General features: G+C 45.0%; 1 protein-coding gene across 1 annotated transcript in view; it reads left to right on the top strand.

Annotated features, from left to right (window-relative positions):
- Window positions 1-3,429, top strand: part of mgat5b (alpha-1,6-mannosylglycoprotein 6-beta-N-acetylglucosaminyltransferase B) — a gene marked incomplete at both ends in the record, with an annotated part of 52,340 nt that extends 48,911 nt beyond the window's left edge. Inside the window, 3 exons of the mRNA XM_083677990.1 lie at window positions 935-1,009; window positions 2,563-2,834; window positions 3,231-3,429. Coding sequence (XP_083534116.1) covers window positions 935-1,009; window positions 2,563-2,834; window positions 3,231-3,429 — 546 coding nt within the window. The remainder of the gene's footprint in view (window positions 1-934; window positions 1,010-2,562; window positions 2,835-3,230) is intronic.
- Between the last annotated feature and the right edge of the window lie 16,018 nt (window positions 3,430-19,447).

The following is a 19,447-nucleotide window of genomic DNA, read 5'->3' as shown; positions in this document are numbered from 1 at the left end:
ACTCTTGTTCTCACATGCTCGCCCTCGCACCCCCCCCCCTCTCTCTCTCTCTCTCTCGCCCTCTCTCTCTCTCTCGCTCTCTTTCTCTCTGCTATTAGAGACATGAGATGTGGAGATGTGGAATGGAATGAACACGTCCCACTCTAACATATATCTATTAATGTCATCTGCATAACTGAAATAGGCTTTTTAGAAAAAACTCCACTGAAGTCTACCCCCTGCCGACATCAACTCATGTCATTGTTTACTGCTTGTGAAAAGGTGTGCATTTGTCCGTGCTTGTAGGTTGATTGGTCAAATGGATCCAGACAACTCGGGTTACTGGCAGCAATACAAATAACCTATAGTCGATTGTGACTTTAATCCATTGATTGTCATGTTGATGCGGTCACAGCTAAAAAGAATGAAATCAATTTAAAGGCTGTCACCTGTGATGCATTGGGTCATTGATTTTAATGTGAAGCAAAGCCTGGTATATGTTCATAATGAAGCCATTCATAATTACGCTAATGAATATGTCAGCTTTGATTAACTGTCTGATCATATATATACCATTACTATTATAGCAATCCTATTACAGGGGTCCAGGATGGTGTGTGATTGTGTGTGTGTGTGTGTGTGTGTGTGTGTGTGTGTGTGTGTGTGTGTGTGTGTGTGGCGAGAAAAAGAGAGGATAGATAGAGAGAGAGAGAGAGAGAGAGAGAGAGAGAGAGAGAGAGAGAGAGAGAGAGAGAAAAAAAGAAGTATTTCTAGCATTGTGACTGCCTATGGCCCCTGGTCCGAGCATTGATTACGTTATCTTATGATGACTGATGGATAGATGATTCACTTACTTAAAGAAATGTATTTGTTGTAAGTCGCTTTGGATAAAGGCGTCTGCTAAACACCATAAATGTAAACGTAAATGTAAATGTGTGTGTGTGTGTTTGTGCAGGTGGAGCCCTTCCTGCCATATGAATACACCTGTGAGGGGATGTTGGAGAGAGTGCATGCCTACATCCAGAACCAGGTAGGCTTATGTACTGGGTTTGTGTTTCTGACACGCTGGCCTCGGCTCCTTGGAGATGGAACAGTGTCCCTCACAAAGAGATGACACTGTTAGAACACTGAACACTAATAGAAAATGGATAGAACACTGTTCTATTCTCTATGGTCCCTCACTTAGATTTATGCATTTATGCAAACTCAGAATGGAGATATCCTGTATCCACACAAAAGAGTCCACTCAGTATTGCACTTAAACACATGTATGCAATGCACATATAGACAGACACACAGACACACAGATACACAAATGCACACACACACACACACACACACACACACACGCACACACACACACACTGCCCATACACCCTAGCCTGTCTCTCATCAACAGCCCTTTAATATTTCTTCCCACAATTACACATATCGTCATGCTCCATTACTGTGGCTCCCTCCTGCTGAGTGGATTTGTGCCCTGCAGAGCCTCACAGCGAGAGTCTAGCTGCCAGTCTGGTCCGACGAGGCAGCCTGTGCTGATCCCTCTGCTCCTACCTCTGTCCGTCTCACACAGGGCCAAGTGTGCTCAGTGTGGCGTGACTGACTGGAGGCTGAGGCTGCTGCCTGCCCCGGCGTGGATGCTCTCAGACTCCCAATCAGCTCCAATAACCTCCTGCTCCTCCTCCTCCGACAGACAGACAGACACCGCTTCCCTCACCTCCCTCTGCCTTCCTCTCCCTCACCTCACCTCCACCTCAACAGTCTCATCCTCCCCTCACTTCCACAGACAGCGATAACCCACTCTGAACCCCTGATCCCTTCCCCTCACGGCTCCCCACAACTCTCTCTTACACACGTACACACACACACATACACACACACACACACACACACACGCGTGCACACACACGCGCGCACACACACGCGCACACACACGCACACACACGCGCACACACACGCACACACACGCGCACACACACACACACACACACACACTGGGAGTAGAGCTGGCCCTCCACTCAGTCACACTATTTTGCTGATGAGGGGTGGGGGGGGGGCTGGCGAGAAAACGGGGGGGGCAGGGGCGGGGGTGGGGGGGGTTTGGGGGAGGGGGGCTGGAGGGGGGGCTGGTTATTGCTGCTGGGCGCTGGGACCTTGTTTAATAAAAGGGGCTGGGGACCAGAGGGAGATGTCAGAGAAATATTATTACCTGCACCTTATGAATAGCCCACACTGGGGGAGGAATCTAATCAGTGGTCCCTCTCCCTTGATTCTGCCCAAACCTGTGTTTGATTCTTGGTGGCATAACAGCTATCGTATATTATTCCAGGAAGAGCGATAAGAATATGTCTGGCCTGAAAATGCCCAGAAGTGCCCTTGGATTCATGGTCCTTCTGAATCAGAATACCTCTGAATGTATAGCTAATAGCTGAAGGTGTATGATGAATGATGTCATGCTGATGTCATGTATGTCTCACAGCTGAGTGTGTTGCTGATAGCTGAATGTCTAGCTCTGAGCTGAATGTGTTGCTGATTGCGGCCATTGTATTGTATTGTATTATATTGTATTGTCCTCCACAGGATTTCTGTGTGCCTGAAGCTCCGTTTCCCTCATCAAATTCCTCCAGGACGTGGCCAGGTAGCCCCCCCAGCCCCTTCATCCTCTTGCCCAAGTCCAGAGCCCTGGCCTGGGCATCCAACACCAGCGCTCCCCTTTCCTGGCCTCCTCTCAGTGCCCTGCGGCTGCTGGCCTCCCTGGATGGCCAGTCGTGTGTGGAAGCATGCCAGACCGCAGGCTTGATCTGTGAGCCAGCCCTCTACCGCTTCATCAACATCAAAGAGGCCTTCAGCGGGTGAGCTGCCCTCTCCCTCTGTAAACAACACCATCTGTGTTACAGATTGATACCCCCTTTGATTTTAATGTGCCACTGCATTTGGGTCGAGATGATTAAAGACGGTTCTTGTTGTTTGATTGGTAGCACTTTAGCTGAAATTACTCTTAGTTAGTCACAACATTGTAATAATAGCATTTTGTAACATAGTAAAGTGGTAAAGTGATTGCTTGATTTGTTTGAAGGTAATTGTCTCATCTCAATCCACTGACCAAAGCTTTTTCTTAATTCATTGTAATGTTTTCTTATCACTGGGCTCTATTTTGAATAATGATATTCAAGCCAGGAGTAATTTGTACAATATGTGATCTCATAGTTGTGTCTAAGCATAAGGAGTCTGTCTCTGTCTCCTCTCAGGTTGGAGATGCATTGTGAGAGCCTGGAGGCGGAGGTGAATCACATCTTCCCTGCCTTCTCAGTGGAGCGGAGCGAATGTAGCCTACAGAAAGACCCTCTGCTGTTCAGCTGTGCCGGGGCCAACACCAAGTACCACCGCCTCTGCCCCTGCAGGGACTACCGTAAGGGCCAGGTGGCCCTGTGCAGGGACTGCTTATGACCATGGTGGTGAGCTGGATGAGGATGACCCTCCACCCGGAGCCCCGGGCCACCCCAGGGGACTCTGACTGTAGGTGGGACGCTGAGGAGAGGATGGCCCTGCTGTAGGGCTCTGTGAGCTGGGGAGAGGCGGTGGGGGGGGTGCCAGCAGGGCCAGTGACCCAAGTGTAGAAGAGCAGCTGTTCAGAGGATCACTGGATGGAAAAATCGTCATGGAACAGAGGTTATGTCCCTTTATAATAGCAAGATTGTGCTTAACTGACAGGGAATGAGAAATCCCATTGACCAGGGGCTTGGTGCAGTGACAATGACAGTTCTGAAATGGCCAGAATATCTGACAGCCAAATCCCACAAAACGGCAGAAGTGTGACTGACATGGAAATGCATCTCAGGGAAATGCATGATTGTACTCTGCCCTGTTTTACTGTAGGTATAAAGCTGCTACTCCATTTGTGGTTTACATGGGCCAATACAGTAAGTATACGCCACTTAGGTCCAGCAAAAGGGATATTTGCATTATTAGTACTGTACTGTATGTGGGGCTGGATGAGAAAAGATATCAGTAGTATTGAAAAAGGCAGCCTTCATAACCATGTTGCGATGCTTCATTAAACCTACGAGTGACATGCTGATACTGTACACTATGTTATTCAGTGTTATGTAAATACTTCATAGTGCAGTTGTTGGTACTGTATATTTGTACTGTAGATGCACCCAAAGCCATGTACGTAGAGATGTACTATTTTACATGTCTCATATGAGTATATTTGTACATACAAGTGTTGTTTAATAAAAAAAAAACTAAATAAATGTTGCCCAGTATTGTTGCCCAACTCATTCTTACAGCTTAACTCAATAGAGTGTGTTCAAGACGATGCACTTTTGGAGAGACAAGTAATTACCTAGATTCAGAAAGTTCCTTATATAGGAAATATCCTAATTACTTCTTTCAGAGTTGGTGATTTCTCTGCAGGCACTGTTGGCTTGGCCCCATTTACTTCATGGAGCAGTAAATACCAGCAGACGACCCTGAGTGGGTTGCCAGAGTGGGAGGATTTCTGCATGTAGATGCTACAGTACTTATCTCTCTGCAGGGACAGAAGGTAGTGTTGGCTTCTTCTCCATGGCTCTAGGTGCAATAGATAGTATGTAACTCAGTCCTCTCACCCACTCCACCTCCATATGTATCTGTCTGTCCTCCTCCTGGGAATCCAACAGTGTTTGTTCAGTCTTACCGACTCATCTTGTTTACTGAAGAAACAGCCAAACACAAACTCTAACTCTTGTTCAAGTTAAAGCACTTGCGATTCAGATACTTTGCCCCCGTATATGGAAACAATAAAGCATGAAAGAGGCAGAGGCTGCAGTTGTAGTCTAACTCAGGGTTTGTTGTTCGCTACGCGCCAAGCTGAGCCAACTCTACAAGATGGGGTAAACAGAAAACTGATCCTTTGAGATTGATATGTGCTGTATTGTATTGTCACACTGAGTTATTCTATCCTTCATAATAACCCATCTGCTGCACCACACCAGCCATCATGATGAGGCCCTGGGGCACGCTTTGATTGGCTGGCCGGTGGATTTTGATTGGAGGACAGATGACTGAGACCCAGTCGTGCCCGGTCTAGGGATGAGGGATGTCTAATGACGGCCAGGGGGTTTGAGTAGCAGGGAGCTGGCGTAGGAGACTCCAGTCTGTCTCACTTAATGGTCCCATTGTGATCAACATCAGAGTTTCTCAGTCAGTGGAGCTTGGTGTCCAATAAGTTGCACACTTATCACTCAGTACTGTCAGTACTGGGTGTCAGTATCAGTGTATTTATATTCAGGATGTGTCCAACTACACATACGTATATTCATTGTGATATACTGTAGAGGCACCAGTGATTACTCCAACCAGGTTTCGAGGGTGCTGAGATAATCCATTTGATCTACAGTAGTAAAGGATATAAGGGCATTTATTTGAAAACAGTAATGCTTGGGAGCCCTGAGAAACCATTAGACATTTATAGTGTAGAAATGATGTATATTTGTATATTTGTCGGTAGGCTACTATCTGAATATTCCATAAAACACACAGAAGACACAGCGAGACACTTGGATGATTCTTTCATTTCTCCGAATTGCTTAAGCACCACATTGCCAGACAATCCGTGCTGATGGCAAAATAAAGTTGATCCAGACTCTTTTCTTTGTTTCTTTCACTCACTTCACTCCCTCTGGTTCTCTTGTTTTCTAAATTAAGATGCCATCGCCAGGTTGTGTATCGCTCCTCTCAGCATGTTTCAAAGAGCTCCACCGTCTCGGCAGGAGGAGAAAATAGAAATGAGAAAGATGAACCCCCGGGCCGAGAGAGAGAAAGAGAGGATGTCGACGGGCAAACCTGCACAGCCCTGAAGCTGTGTGACTTCAAACAGGCTGCTGCATGCCACAGACAGCATTCCAATGGAAACCAGAATCTTTATAGCCTTGACGGGTTTATCAAACTTTTATCTGCAACAGAGTGTGCCAACAGCATGGCCACCAAAGTTCCTTGTGACAGTCCGTCTTTGTATTAACCTTTTTCATTCTGGGTACATTTCCTTTTTTTCTTTCTTTTCTTTCTTTCTTTCTTTCTTTCTTTCTTTCTTTCTTTTTTGTCTGAGATACAGTAAGCGACTGTATGTGCTGCCTTGATTCACAACCACAAAACTGAGTGATAGGATTTTAAAAGGTAACTCCAATTCTCTCTTACCATAATCTGATTCATCGTTCGAGACACAGGCCAAATGATGTAAACAACCTTGTATTGGTACCAGTCCAAGTTAGTATAGAGACAAATGCCAGTGGGAGTTATGAGTTTTATAAGTTTTATAAAGACTAGATCTACTGATTTAGCTACTGATTGGCTATCCTTCAGACAGTGCAGAAATTGATGTACTGCCATGATTAATCAAGTTACTATTTATACACTTTTTATACAGATTCTGGTGGTGATCCAACTATATTTTGGAAAGCAGTTAAATCACTGAATCATAATAGTTCCTCTCCTTCTCTACCTTAACCAGTTTCATCCAATTCTAACATCATTATGGATAAAAAAAGAAAAAAAGAAAATAATAAGTGACGCCTTTAACCAACATTTTATCTCTGCTAAAAACAGACTGATAGCCTGGCTAGGTATCCTGTTCAGACTGATAGCCTGATAGCTGCCCCTTTGGCTAACAGTGATCCTATATTCTCCATTAGTTGTGTTTCTACTAAGTGTTTGATGAGTTGTGTAAGATTTATGCTAAAAAGTCTACAGGGGTTGACATGCTTGATCCATATCTCCTGCAGCTCTCTGCCCTATTAATAGTTTAACCTCTGGCTCATATTTTTAATATGAGAATTATCTCTGGTACCATTCCCAAAGTGTGGAAAGCAGCCAATATACTCCCTCTTAAGGGGGGTGATTCCAGCGATTTGAATAATTACCGCCCTATCTCAAGGCTTTCTTGTTTAGCTAAAATATTGGAGTCCCTGCATTCTCAGATTCAGTCCTGTTTATGAATAAATTAGGACTGGACACATCTCTGCTGCCTCCCTAGTTATAAATGACTTGGTGATCTCTCTGGATAAGAAACAGCAATGTGCAGCCCTCTATATTGACCTCTCTAAGGCTTACAACACTGTTGATCATGCCCTCCTACTACAGAGGTTATCTGCCAGTGGTTTTGATCAGTCGGCCTGTAATTTCAGTATGGATGGAGTTCAGTGTCGTTTTTTTCAAATGTTAATAAAGGTGTTCTGCAAGGTTCGAATCTAAGGTCTCTGCTGTTTCCATTTACATAAATAATGTTGTTTTGTCCTTGAACAATTGTAAATTGCATCTTTATGCTGATGATGCTGTTTACTCTTGTGCCCCCTCAGTTCAGCAGGCTATTCTTGACATTCAGTATGGTTTTAATTCCATTCAAAAATCGCTTATTAAGAATGGTGCTGAATGAGGACAAAACCAAATTTATGTTTTTCTCGAGATGCCGCAGTATCGATTACTATGATCTGCATGTTTGTATCCGATGTTCCTCCCTGAGCTTGACTATGGTGACACAATTTACATGTATGTGGCAGCCTCATTTCTCAAACCGTAGATAAACGGACGCGGTTTATCACTCTGCTCTCCAGGGATAGTTTCTTCACCCACCATTGTCTTTTATATCAGTCTGTGGGTTGGGAGTCTTTGACTTCAAGAAGAGCTTATCATTGGATTTTATTTGTATATAAAGCAGTTAAAACTCCCATTTGACCTCACATCGTTGCTTTCATGGCGACCTAGTGGTAATCAGACATGCTCTCCGAACTTGCTACTTTTTAATGTCCCACGGGTGTCTACAGAATTTGAGAAAACTTAGACATGGAATTTCACATTTTTAGTGAGGTTAATGTTAAGGGAGGATTGTACATGTGGGTAGTGCTGTGTCTTTTAATTGAGGTGATCTTGTAAACTGTTGTATTGTATTGTAGATTTATTTTTGTTTGTTCTCTGTAACAGGGCCCTGCTGGCAAGGAGACCCTGTTCTCAGTCAGGTTTATATAAATAAGATTATATAAATAATAATACTGTCTGTTGTTGACAGGCATACATTACATATGGGTGATCATATTAGATGCAGTACAGTACAAAGATCATTTTAAATACCAATTTATTTTTTAACCAATGTTTTCTGCCTCACTAGCCTATGACATGCACAGAATGGCCGGGGTGACATTTTCATCATAGCTGCTTCAGAACTGCTGAACACTCTGTATGAAGCTCTGATAAGAGAGGGTTTTAATGAGACATGTTCAAATGAAATGGAAATGGAATTGAAATTGCCAGGTTCTCTTAATGAAGGTGCTCATATTCTATTGTCACCTGAGAATGATTGAGAGGCACAGTTAATGTAATGGCCCATTTCTACTCGAGCTCTCTTTCTTTGTGTCTGTAAACTCACATTAAACTTCAGCTTGAGTTTCAGAAAGCAAAGGTACCTGAATGAGATGTGGGGATAAGTGAGAGTTAAGAAAAGAAGGAGAGAGGCTTCGAACTTTCTTGTCCATTTGGTTCCCTCTCGTCTGTTTGAAAGCCGGGTGTTACAGCCAAAACATGTTGAGCTGTAAACTTGTTCAGCCGAAAGAAAAATAAAAAAAATCAACGCTGGAGATCTTTGAGGCCTAGGCCTACTGGTTTGTTTTTGTTTGTTGAGTGTCTGAACACTCACTTCAACCGACCATTCTTCAAGTAAAACGTCAAAACAAACTCCAGATGACCATGGAAGATCAACACTGTTCTTCGAGGTGCAGTATTTGAAAAGTAACTTCGTCACAACCCCTAAGCTGAAATGGCTGCCCTTCCAGAGAAAATGGTGTGACTATTATAGCTAGACCATAGATGTACTGTATCTCTCAAAGTGGCCTGGCTTTCAGGTATCCATCTTACAGTTAATAGCCTGTTCACTTCCCCCCAGCTGGGGAGGATCAACCCTTCAGTAATGGATCAGTCTGGGTCTCTCTGTGTCACTGGGCTTGGTTCAGCTTTAAGCGCAGCTGTGACTCTGTGAAGAGAAAGAGTGGACTGGAGCAGCAGCGAGGTCTATTATGTACACAATTTATCTCATAAGCTGCAGTGCATCACTGCCAGTCAGGAGATAACAGGATTACACTGGAAAAGCTAACAGGACGCATGTTTGTGTGTATCTTTTTTTTTTTGCCTTGAGTGGCTGTGTATATTCTAGTGTGGAAAAACAAACCAGAGTAATGATTGGGATATTCAAATGCCGCAGTTACGGCTTCTCAAACCCTCTCCCGTATTTCATGCATCCTGCCTTTTTCTTCTTCTAATTAGTCTGTGTCCTGTATGTCCAGATCAGCTGGATGCAGCGCAAATGGTTTGGTACTGTACTTCATAGATTAATTATGATATTTCAGAGAGCGTACAGTCAGTGTGAAATAAGGCAAGGTACAGCAGGCTCAGTGTGAAAAAGGCACACAGCACTGTACATGCTGATTTCAGAGTCGCTGTAGTTGGGGCACAGTGTGATGGCTCTGTGAAAAATAGTGTGGACAGCCAACGGTCACACAGGTGAATGTGTGTTTTCTCTAGCAGTGAATTAGCAGAGACAGTAGCCATGACACAGTATGATTCATAGCGAGGGAGGGCACCTTCCCTACAGAGAGAGGTCACATACAGAGAGTGGATTAATCACTCTCCTCTCTCCTGCTGCCCAGGGCTCCCCCCTCTTCACCTCCCTCCTCCTCCTCCTCCTCTTCTCACTTCATCCCCTCTTCCTCCCCCTCTCCTCATCTTTTCATCTCTTCCTCTTCTCTTCCTCTCCTCATCTTCCTTTTCTCCAACCCCTGCCCCCCCCCCCCCCCCCTTCCCTCTTGTCCTCCTCTTCTCTCTCTACTCTTATCTTCCTTTCTCTCTCCTTATCTCTCCTCCTCCTCTGGGGTTTTCTGGTGCGTTTCTGTGACTGAATGTGGAGAAGGTCCTTGTTCATGCTTGCCTGCCCCCACCACCACCACCAGCGCTTTCTCTGTTGATTAATGCAACCCACAACCTGATGACTCCTCGCCTGCTCTCTGACTTTTATAAGTGGGTGTGCGTGTGTGTGTGTGTGTGTGTGTGTGTGTGTGTGTGTGTGTGCATTTGTGCGTGTGTGCGTGTGCGCGTGTGCGCGTGTGTGTGTGTGCGCGTGTGCGCGCGTGCGTGCGTGTGTGCGTGCATGCCTCTGCAGTGAAATTATCTCACCTACTGCCTTTTCTCAATGGAGGGTGACTGATATGACTTCTTCTGGGTAAAGACTGCATTAAGGGAAGAAAATAGGCCTCTTTGTGTCAGCTTGACGTTATAAGCTATGGCTTGCTGATACATATATGTACACAGGCAGCAGATTAGAGACATTAGTGTGTGGTGTAATAGAGTTGTTAATACAACAGATGGTAGATGGAGCTGGCTGAGCTAAAGGGCTACAAGGTCCATAAATCAGGTAAGTCAAGTGATGTTATTCTTTCTCGCGCATGTCTCCTCTCTCTCTCTCCGTCCCTCTCATCTTCTTTGCTTCCCACTGACTTTCTACCGTTTAAACATGGACAACACATAGTCGAAAGTCTTATGATTACTGTAGCAGATGAAGCGATTACAATCGTTTTTCATCTCTCCTTATCTTGTTATGAAAGGGGGCCTTTGTTCTCAAACCACTCACCCATAAGGGTGTAATGAATACAAATTTCATACAGCAGTTTTTGTCTCCCGTAGTATAATTGTATTTTCATGCCTATTATGGAAATTAATTGGATTGTTTGAATGTCGGAGTTTCACTCTGCTGAATGTTTTGCACAGCCCACACAATCTGACCCTGACTGAGCCTTGTGGCTGTTAATTATTCTGGCACGCATTTTGACTATGACAAATGCTGTCAATAGCAGAGAAAGGATGCGAACACAGTCATAACAAATGCGTGCTGTATAGTCATTAGTGGAATTGTACTATAACACCATCAACCATTCAGATATAAGCGATTGTGCCATAAGATTTCCACTCTACCTTACATTACACATATACTAGTGCACTGTCATGTTATTCATTCACACCTAAAACATGCACTGCGCTATTCCAGGACCGAGAAAAAAAGCACACAGACACTCTTCTCTGTCTAAGTTTGGACTTCCATGAGGAAGCAGTCTGCCCCTTCCTGTGACACGCAGACAGGACTGTGCATGCATGATAACACTCTCCTGTCTCTCTGAGAGAACTCAGTTTAATTTGAGGTAGCCAGAGGCAAAAGTGGGTTGGTAGTTCAGGCTAAACAGGAGGGAACCAACCCCAAACTCTAACATCCAGGTCATGGCTGCTGCGCCTCAATCTGCCCAGCGGCGTCCGAGGGAAGGGGGGAGGGGACCTCGGGTTCGGACCCCTGCCGTGTATCTTCCTCCCTGAGTCATCACCTGATTAGCAATCTGTCAGTCACCCGGTCGGATATGACCCGGTCTGTCAGTTAGTAATCACATCCACTAATGCTGTCTGCATCGAGGCAGACATAATTGCTTCCCTGCTCAGGGTCATATCCAAGGTGTTTGACTCTAATTGAACTCCAGTGGCGAATACATTTGAATCATATCTAGTAGACTAACACTAATAGTGTTATGTTTTCATTTTCCTGAAATGATGGTTTAAAACCAATCTAGATAAGGTTATTCACCAATGATTCATGTTTGTGCCTCAAAAAATGCTGTTTAATAATATATTCTATCCAGAGAGCTGAGGTTCAATAGTGGCATCTCCAAGAAAATGTGCTTTTACTCCCCAATCATCCTTTTCTACCTTTCCCATTTCTTCAAATTAAACCGCAGTTGTCATTCCTCCTCACCATGGTTTAAGGCAGCTACCACTGATCCCAGACAATGACTCATTGCTACAATACACCCTACCTAACCACAGAGGTTCTGAGGTAACTGTGGATTCATAGTAGCAAACAAGAATATAAACAGTGATGGCTGGTGAATAATGCTTGAAGAATAGCTCTAGCTGGGGTACGAACAGTAATGGCTTGTGCAGAGTGACAGTGAGGGAGGGTAGAAAGCCGAGAGGCCATTCTCCTCAGCAGGTGAGCCGACTCTCAGCACCTGCCAGCTGACAGCAGGTCCACGACCAGCCATTCAGGCTGCATCTGTCACTGCTCTGCACCGGCAGGCTTTCAGCCACGCTGTCACTGCAAAGGTCACTCAATTACAGTTTATAGACTGAGATCTGCAGCCCCACACACAGAAGGCAGCCCCCCCCCCCCCACACTGTATACATTTGGGGCTGCAGTGAGTGAGTGAGAGAGAGTGACCGAGAGTTTTAGGGAGGTGAGTGGCAGGGTGACCGCTACCTGTTCTGAGAGGAGGAGGAGAGGGTCAAATGAGAGATAGAGGAAGAGAGAGAGAGAGAAGGGGGGGGGGGTGTAGATGAAAAGAGAGAAAGAAATAGAGGGGAGAAAAAGAGAGGAGTCACTCCAAATGACCCTGTTGTCTGAGTGGCCTGCCAAGCTGTCTAAGCCCACTCCAACAGATTCGTAAGTAAGGTGATTCAGATGGGAGAGAGTGAAGGGGAGAATAGGAGAGAGCAAGCAAGAGAGAGAGAGGGGGGGGACGCACTGTGAGGGAGAATAAATAAGAGGGACAAGGACATAAACAGAGAGAGAGAGAGAGACATAAAACTGGGTACAGAAATCAAGAGTGAGGGATTAAAAGAGATATAGAGGGAGGGGGGCCGGGGGGGGGGGGGCTGGGTGGAATGAATGTGAAAAGAAGAGGGAGAGAGGTTGAGAGGGAGGGGGGCGGGGGGGGCCGGGTGGAATGAATGTGAAAAGAAGAGGGAGAGAGGTTGAGAGGGAGGGGGGCGGCGGGGGGGGCTGGGTGGAATGAATGTGAAAAGAAGAGGGAGAATAAGTGAAGGAAATAGAAGAGGGGAAAAGAAAAACAAGGACTCCTTTTTGCTCTTCTGTTCTTGGTTTATCTACATCTCCATCTTTATCTACATCTCCATCTTTATCTACGTCTCCATCTTTATCTACATCTCCATCTTTATCTTTATCTACATCTCCATCTTTATCTCCATCTCCATCTTTATCTACATCTCCATCTTTATCTACGTCTCCATCTTTATCTACGTCTCCATCTTTATCTACGTCTCCATCTTTATCTCCATCTCCATCTTTATCTACATCTCCATTGCGAATTATTAGGCTCTGTCCATGAAATGACCAGTCAAAAATGAACCATCAATGATCACATTAAAGCCTTTCCTCATATCAAAATATGACTTTCATATTCAAAGGAAACTAATGCGTGCTGGGGCCATTGATCAACTACGATCCGCATTCCAAAGATATGAAGGAGTTGACTCCTCAAACTGGGGTTCACAGAATGGCACACATTCTGGAATCAATGCAATTTAAATCCTTGATGTGAAAGTTTTGGGGAGATCAAAGCCTCTGGGAGTTTCCCGAGCCGGCTAGTTTCCAGCCCACTTGTCTCATGACTTATTTAGCATGCTGTGGAATGATGGAGGGAGTGACCAAACGAGTGAAGGAATGAGTGGATGAGGATGAGAATGTGCTGTACAGTACATGCGCTATTGGGCTACTCCCCCCAATACTAAACAGATCTCCCTCCCTCCCTCCCTCCCTCCCTCTCCCTCCCTCCCATCTCCCTCTCTACATGTATATGGTGCTGCAGCCATGGGAACAAGGAACAGCTGTGGGAAAAGGCAAGAATGCAGTTTCAGCACAAAAACTGACCCCAAGCTTGCTGTACTTCCCCTGAACTGGAGATTGGCCAGGGGGATAGGGATGGGGTGTATGGGAATACTGTAGCAGTGGAGGACGGTTCCCCCTCTTCCCCTCCCCCCTTTCTTACCTTGGAAAGCTGTATAACAAGAGGAAGAGAAAGAGGAACAGGACCCTATAGTCTTGCACTTCCCCCAGTATTGACGAATCCCAGGTCCCCAAACTCCCCTCTTTCCTGTGCCAGCCCGGCGCTGGACTATGCTCAAAGACAGCCTTGGCCTCTTGCTGAATGGCACTAATGATGGGGTCCTCTTCCATTTTTAAGTGGATCAGAGAGCAAACCAAACCACTCCTTAAGCACTCATCAGTGAAATGATCTGGAGTCATCAGTACAAAGAAACTTTTCTCTCAGTCTTCCAGCCAGTACAGTTTCCATCCCCACTTCATTTGGCATACAACTAGTCACAGCTGATGCCCCACGTCAACAGTCTGCACAAGAGTGAACATCTTCTGTGGTAAATCATTAAGATGTTTACTTGTTATTATAAGACATTTTCATATCTCTCGCTCAAGTGTGTAAGATCAGCGTCTTAGATAAATCAATGCAGCGGGGCATTAGAAGGTTGTTTGATAAATGATTCAACACTCCGTTCTCAAATCGTTTCTCAAATTTTTTTCTGCTCTGTTCTGTTTCAGAGAGTCGCTGTCGAGTAGCAGCAGGAATGATCAGTAGTCTCTGGCTGGTCGTCTGCTCTGATTATGGAGACACTTCTGCCAGCCTCTGACAGTGTCTCATCCCCTTTTGATCTCTCTAAATGAGATGGCCCAGCTTTAGAAGTGACTGCAGCAATCCAGCTAAGGATGGATTTCTCCCAAGGAAATATACTGAGCTGTGTGATTATTATGGATTGTCTACCAACACCCAACACCCTTCTCTCTGTTCAGTTCACCTTTTCACAGACTTATTCCCCTGGGAAGGTTTTTGATCTGTTTTTGTCACTTAACCAATCCGACGGAAAAAAGAGCTCCAGAAATAACCCAATTACCAACTATTAAACTGCACACGCCAGTCTGTAGATAAAGGTACGCTTAAAAAAATATCCTTTCTTTGAGTAATCAAAGTATCTCCCAAACTAAGCCTACTGGATGAACCCGCTCCATTTTGAAAATCAAACAAATACAGACCTGTTTTATATAGTATATTGATGAGAGTGCTTTTGATAAATAAACTATTCCCAAGGGGATCAGGGGCTCAGGGGCTGCTCTGGATGTGTATGCGTGCGTGCGTGCGTGCGTGCGTGCGTGCGTGCGTGCGTGCGTGCGTGCCTGCGTGCGTGCCTGCCTGCCTGTGTGTGTGTGCCAGCCAGCCAGCTCCAGGGTGGGCAGAGCAGAGGGATTATGAATACGTCAGGATGGCATGACTCTGCCACATCTCACAGCTGTAATCTCCTGCTTTGATCAGGCCTAATTGATCTCATTTGAGCTGGTTAAGGCTGCCTCTGCAGCAGCGGACACAGCTGTCGCCCAGCTTGTCAGCGATTGCTAATTAGATGCCAGCGCTAACTTATGATGCATCGTTAACCCCGTCAACATGCCACAGACTCTTCTTTTAAAAAAGGGATACGGTATCTGAAGGTAGAAGGACCACCGATGTCCACCTGTCTCTCTGATACCACCTGTGGTCAAGCCATGCTGTGTGCCTTCTAGAAGAGAAAATATTGAATGAATATTTCATCTTTATAAGTTCGGCCTTCTTTGATCCCCTGTAGCTTTCTGAGGCTCTGTCAATATTTTCTCTCACAGGTACCATCTACAAAGGGTAGATGGGCCAACGGGGGGATTATGAGGGCAATGCAGTCTTATCTTTGACATCTTTAGCTAAGCTTCTCACAATACCTCAACTTTTCAGCTCCTTCTCTGAAGCCCATTGTAATGATGGGGTCCTAATGAAAACATTCAGTCCAGCTGACAGACATTGAGTGCACTCATCTCCCCCTCTTGTCTTTGATCAATCCCTCTCTGGTGTTTTGGCAGGCTTCCCTCACTCCAGCACAGCAGGCCTGTGAAGGCTCCATCCCCATCTCATTTGAATGTGCAAAGACATTGGCAGCATTTGGCATCATGATTGATGTGGAGCAGATTGTGTGGAGGGTCATTTTTCATGTTTTGCCCCTTGAGTCTAAAGAATACCTTTCCACATTATGGACACATTATGGATTGACTATTAGGCTATTCTGAGACTATCAGTGGATTTACAAGCAGGTCAGGAAATTTCCCACCCAGTGTGCCAAGACTATTAATCGAAATTGTATATCATATCTGCCATCTCCTATACAATATACTGTACACAGGGAGGCTGGTGGGGGTCGAAATCTGAGGATGGGCTCATTGCAACGCATGGAATGGAGTGAGGAATGATATCAAACACATACAATTCCTCATTACAATGAGCTCGTCCTCCACCTGCCTCCCTTGGTCTGTAGAATGGATTACACCTCACAATACAGTGCTCTGTAATATTGTTTTATAATGGCTGCACACGTCTGCCATGTCTCTCTCTGATATTTCCACTCAGCAGGTGGTGTACATATGGCTGTTCAACTAGAACTTTATCCAGGCTGACCTTTTCAAGCGGGTATCAGTCTCCATGTGGGCGTAATTGCAGTGTCAATAACTTGATTATGTCTGTCACGTAATTTAGACTTATATTAGGCTGTTTGTTCTTAGCCTCCCTCCTCTCTGTGTAGAAATGACCTTCCCTCTCGACATTAACAGGTTTGAGATGAGATTCATGGGCGTTGTGTGATGTGAGCATGGTGATAGTACAGTAGGAGGTTACTGTGGGGGTGGCCAGCGGCTGGGAAGAAGAGTATTTCTCTGAGAAACAGTAGAGAGTGTTCATGTTATGTAGCCAGCCATGAATTTATATCGTGCCATAAATTAATTTTCCATTGTTTGTGGAATGATTCTCACAAGTGGTTTGTGCCCACTCCAATATCAAAACCATGTTAATGGATCATTTAGAATTGAATTAGCTTTTTGACCTCATGCACCCCTCTCTCTCTCTCTCTCTCTCTCTCTCTCTCCCTCTCTCTCTCTCTCTCTCTCTCTCTCTCTCTCTCACGTATCACAGCGGACGTTACAAACTGTGAGTAGAAAAAATCGTTACGTTGTTTTCATGCAACACTGATCTATATATACAGTATATCTAATATATATATATCTATATATACAGTATATCTAATATATATATATCTATATATAGATCAGTGACATGCACGCTCACAACACATTTACTGCCCACATGAAGAATGGTCAGTGAGTGCCACACCACTGTTCTCCTAGCCGAGCCTTTCATATACTGTCATGTCTGCATAGCCCCTGTACTGCCTTTGCCAGTCATCCCGGAGTCACAGCAATCAAGATGCTCCTGCATGTCAATCGTATCAATCTGGCAACTCATGGCTACAAATAGCAATGGGCAGGATGTGGAAGGCATGTTGGTATCAGTCAGTGTACAAACATATGTCTTTGACATGCCTGTCTTCTGCAGCCTTGTCAGCCCCGTCAGAAGCAGCTGTCATGTCTGATCAAGGGGTTGGAGAACTGTCACTTATAAACAACATACAGTCAGGGAACGTCTTGATCATAGTGGTGTGTTTTTTGTAGTGGTTTTTTGTGCGTGTCTATGAAGCCTACATCGTCAATGATATGATATGTATCGCTGAGTAATCGGCTACACCACAACTAAGTCCATCAAACTACAGCTGGCATCTTCATTAGCCAACCTGGGAGAGGGAGTCCCATGATCACGATGGATCGAGGACCTCTAGTGGACAGTAGATGAACAACATCACAGTTGATCTACAAACTGTAAGGCCGTCACACGGGGGACATAGATGATTGGGAGACAGCAGCAATGTTAATGGTGTTTGCTCAGGCAGTCTGTAGCCAACTGTCACCCCCCCCTCCCCTCCCCTCCCCTCCCCCTCCCCATCAAACATGCAATAGAACGCACAGATTAGCCTTCTCAACATTGAGACACCTTCTCTGACAGGGTTTGAACAACTGATAAATTGCCTCGGCCAGTTCCTTCCCCATACAGCCTGACCTTTACTGCACACACACCGGGGTGTGTTGCCGCTGACCCGCCAGCCTTCGGGATCAACTGTTCATTATTATGGCTGAGATGATTTCCGTTGGGGAAATATAAATGGCTCTTGGTGGATATTTGCATTGGGGGGGTAACCTTTGTCTCCTTTAGTTGGATGGCCTTTATTTCAATTATGAATTAATCACTGTGTGTTCATTAATTCCAGTTTTCAAATATTGTATTGGACTAAATGTTCTGCTGGATGCTATTGTTAGTGTATGTCTCTTGGTATGGTTAGTTGTCTGATGCATGGTCCAGCTCTCTTTGACCCAACAGGTTAAGATGAAGCTGTTTAATCCAGAGGGACCAAAACACCACATGCAGTACATGGATTGCTCTCTGCTGCAGGTTCCATTGCTACTCTCTTTAGCCCGTAAAAACCTTGATATGCATGTCCGACACAAAGAAGAAACTCTCGCTTCAGAACAATGGATAGCACTTAATCACTAGATGGAGGGCTGAATGTGGAGGAATGGCGACCGTCAATTGAAAGCAACTCAAGCAATCAGTCTTGAAACCTTCCAATCTCTCTAAGGTAATTACCACATATGTGCCTTCTACAAGTGTCGATCATTCCTCACAATCTGCAATCACAGCTTCAATAGCATACTGAGCTATATAAGTTCTCCCCACGCATGGTGGAACTTGCTGCGTATGAGCTGTACATTTCATATCAATACACAGGGGATTTTATGAACATCATATACAGTATATGTAATCTCTCTCTCTCTCTCCCCCCCCCCTCTCTCTCTCTCTCTCCCCCCCCCCCTCTCTCTCTATATATATATATATATATTACAACAGTTACCAACAGTTTCCAACAACTGTAAGGATATAGGACACCTTGTGTCCCCTCATTGTAATGTATGTGCATTTCTCATTCTGTTCCATGCATTACAATAAGCCCGTCCACCAATTTCTACCTGTTAACTTAGATTGATAGATTGATAGCCAAAGTGGTATGGACTCTGGTGTTAACTGGCTGCTGTGCTCTGGAGTCACTGGATGAGGTAAGTGTGTGTGTGTGTGTGTGTGTGTGTGTGTGTGTGTGTGTGTGTGTGTGTTTGTGCGTGTGTTTGTGCGTGTGTGTGTGTGTGTGTCTAAGTTCTCCCACAAAGTTATTTGAGAGAGACTGCATTGAACCAGAACTCAACATCTGCCAAGAGGAGCTGGAAGAAAACTTTCCACAGTGTGTGTGTGTGTGTGTGCGTGTGTGTGTGCGTGAGTGCGTGCGTGTGTGCGTGTGTGCGTGCGTGCGTGTATGTGTGTGTGTGTGTGTGTGTGTGTGTGTGTGTGTGTGTTTATCAGAAACTACAGTTTTAATGAGGTATTGATACAGATCAGCAGGCTTGCATCCTGAGTCAGTTCAGCCTTAGGCCTACTTCCCTCAATCTCGTGTCAATAGTGCTTGTCAGCATGGACACACACACACACACACACACACACACACACACACACACACACACACACACACACACACACACACACACACACAACCTCTTTCTCACTTAATGTTGAATTTTTGTGGGTTGTAGTTGGTTAAGATTGGAAAAGCATGAGTGAGGGGGTGTTTTAATTGGATTTTGAATGATCCA

Source organism: Argentina silus, assembly GCF_951799395.1.
Source record: "Argentina silus genome assembly, chromosome: 9".
NCBI classification, from domain to species: Eukaryota; Metazoa; Chordata; class Actinopteri; order Argentiniformes; family Argentinidae; genus Argentina; species Argentina silus.
This window is presented reverse-complemented; position numbering and strand designations above follow the sequence as displayed.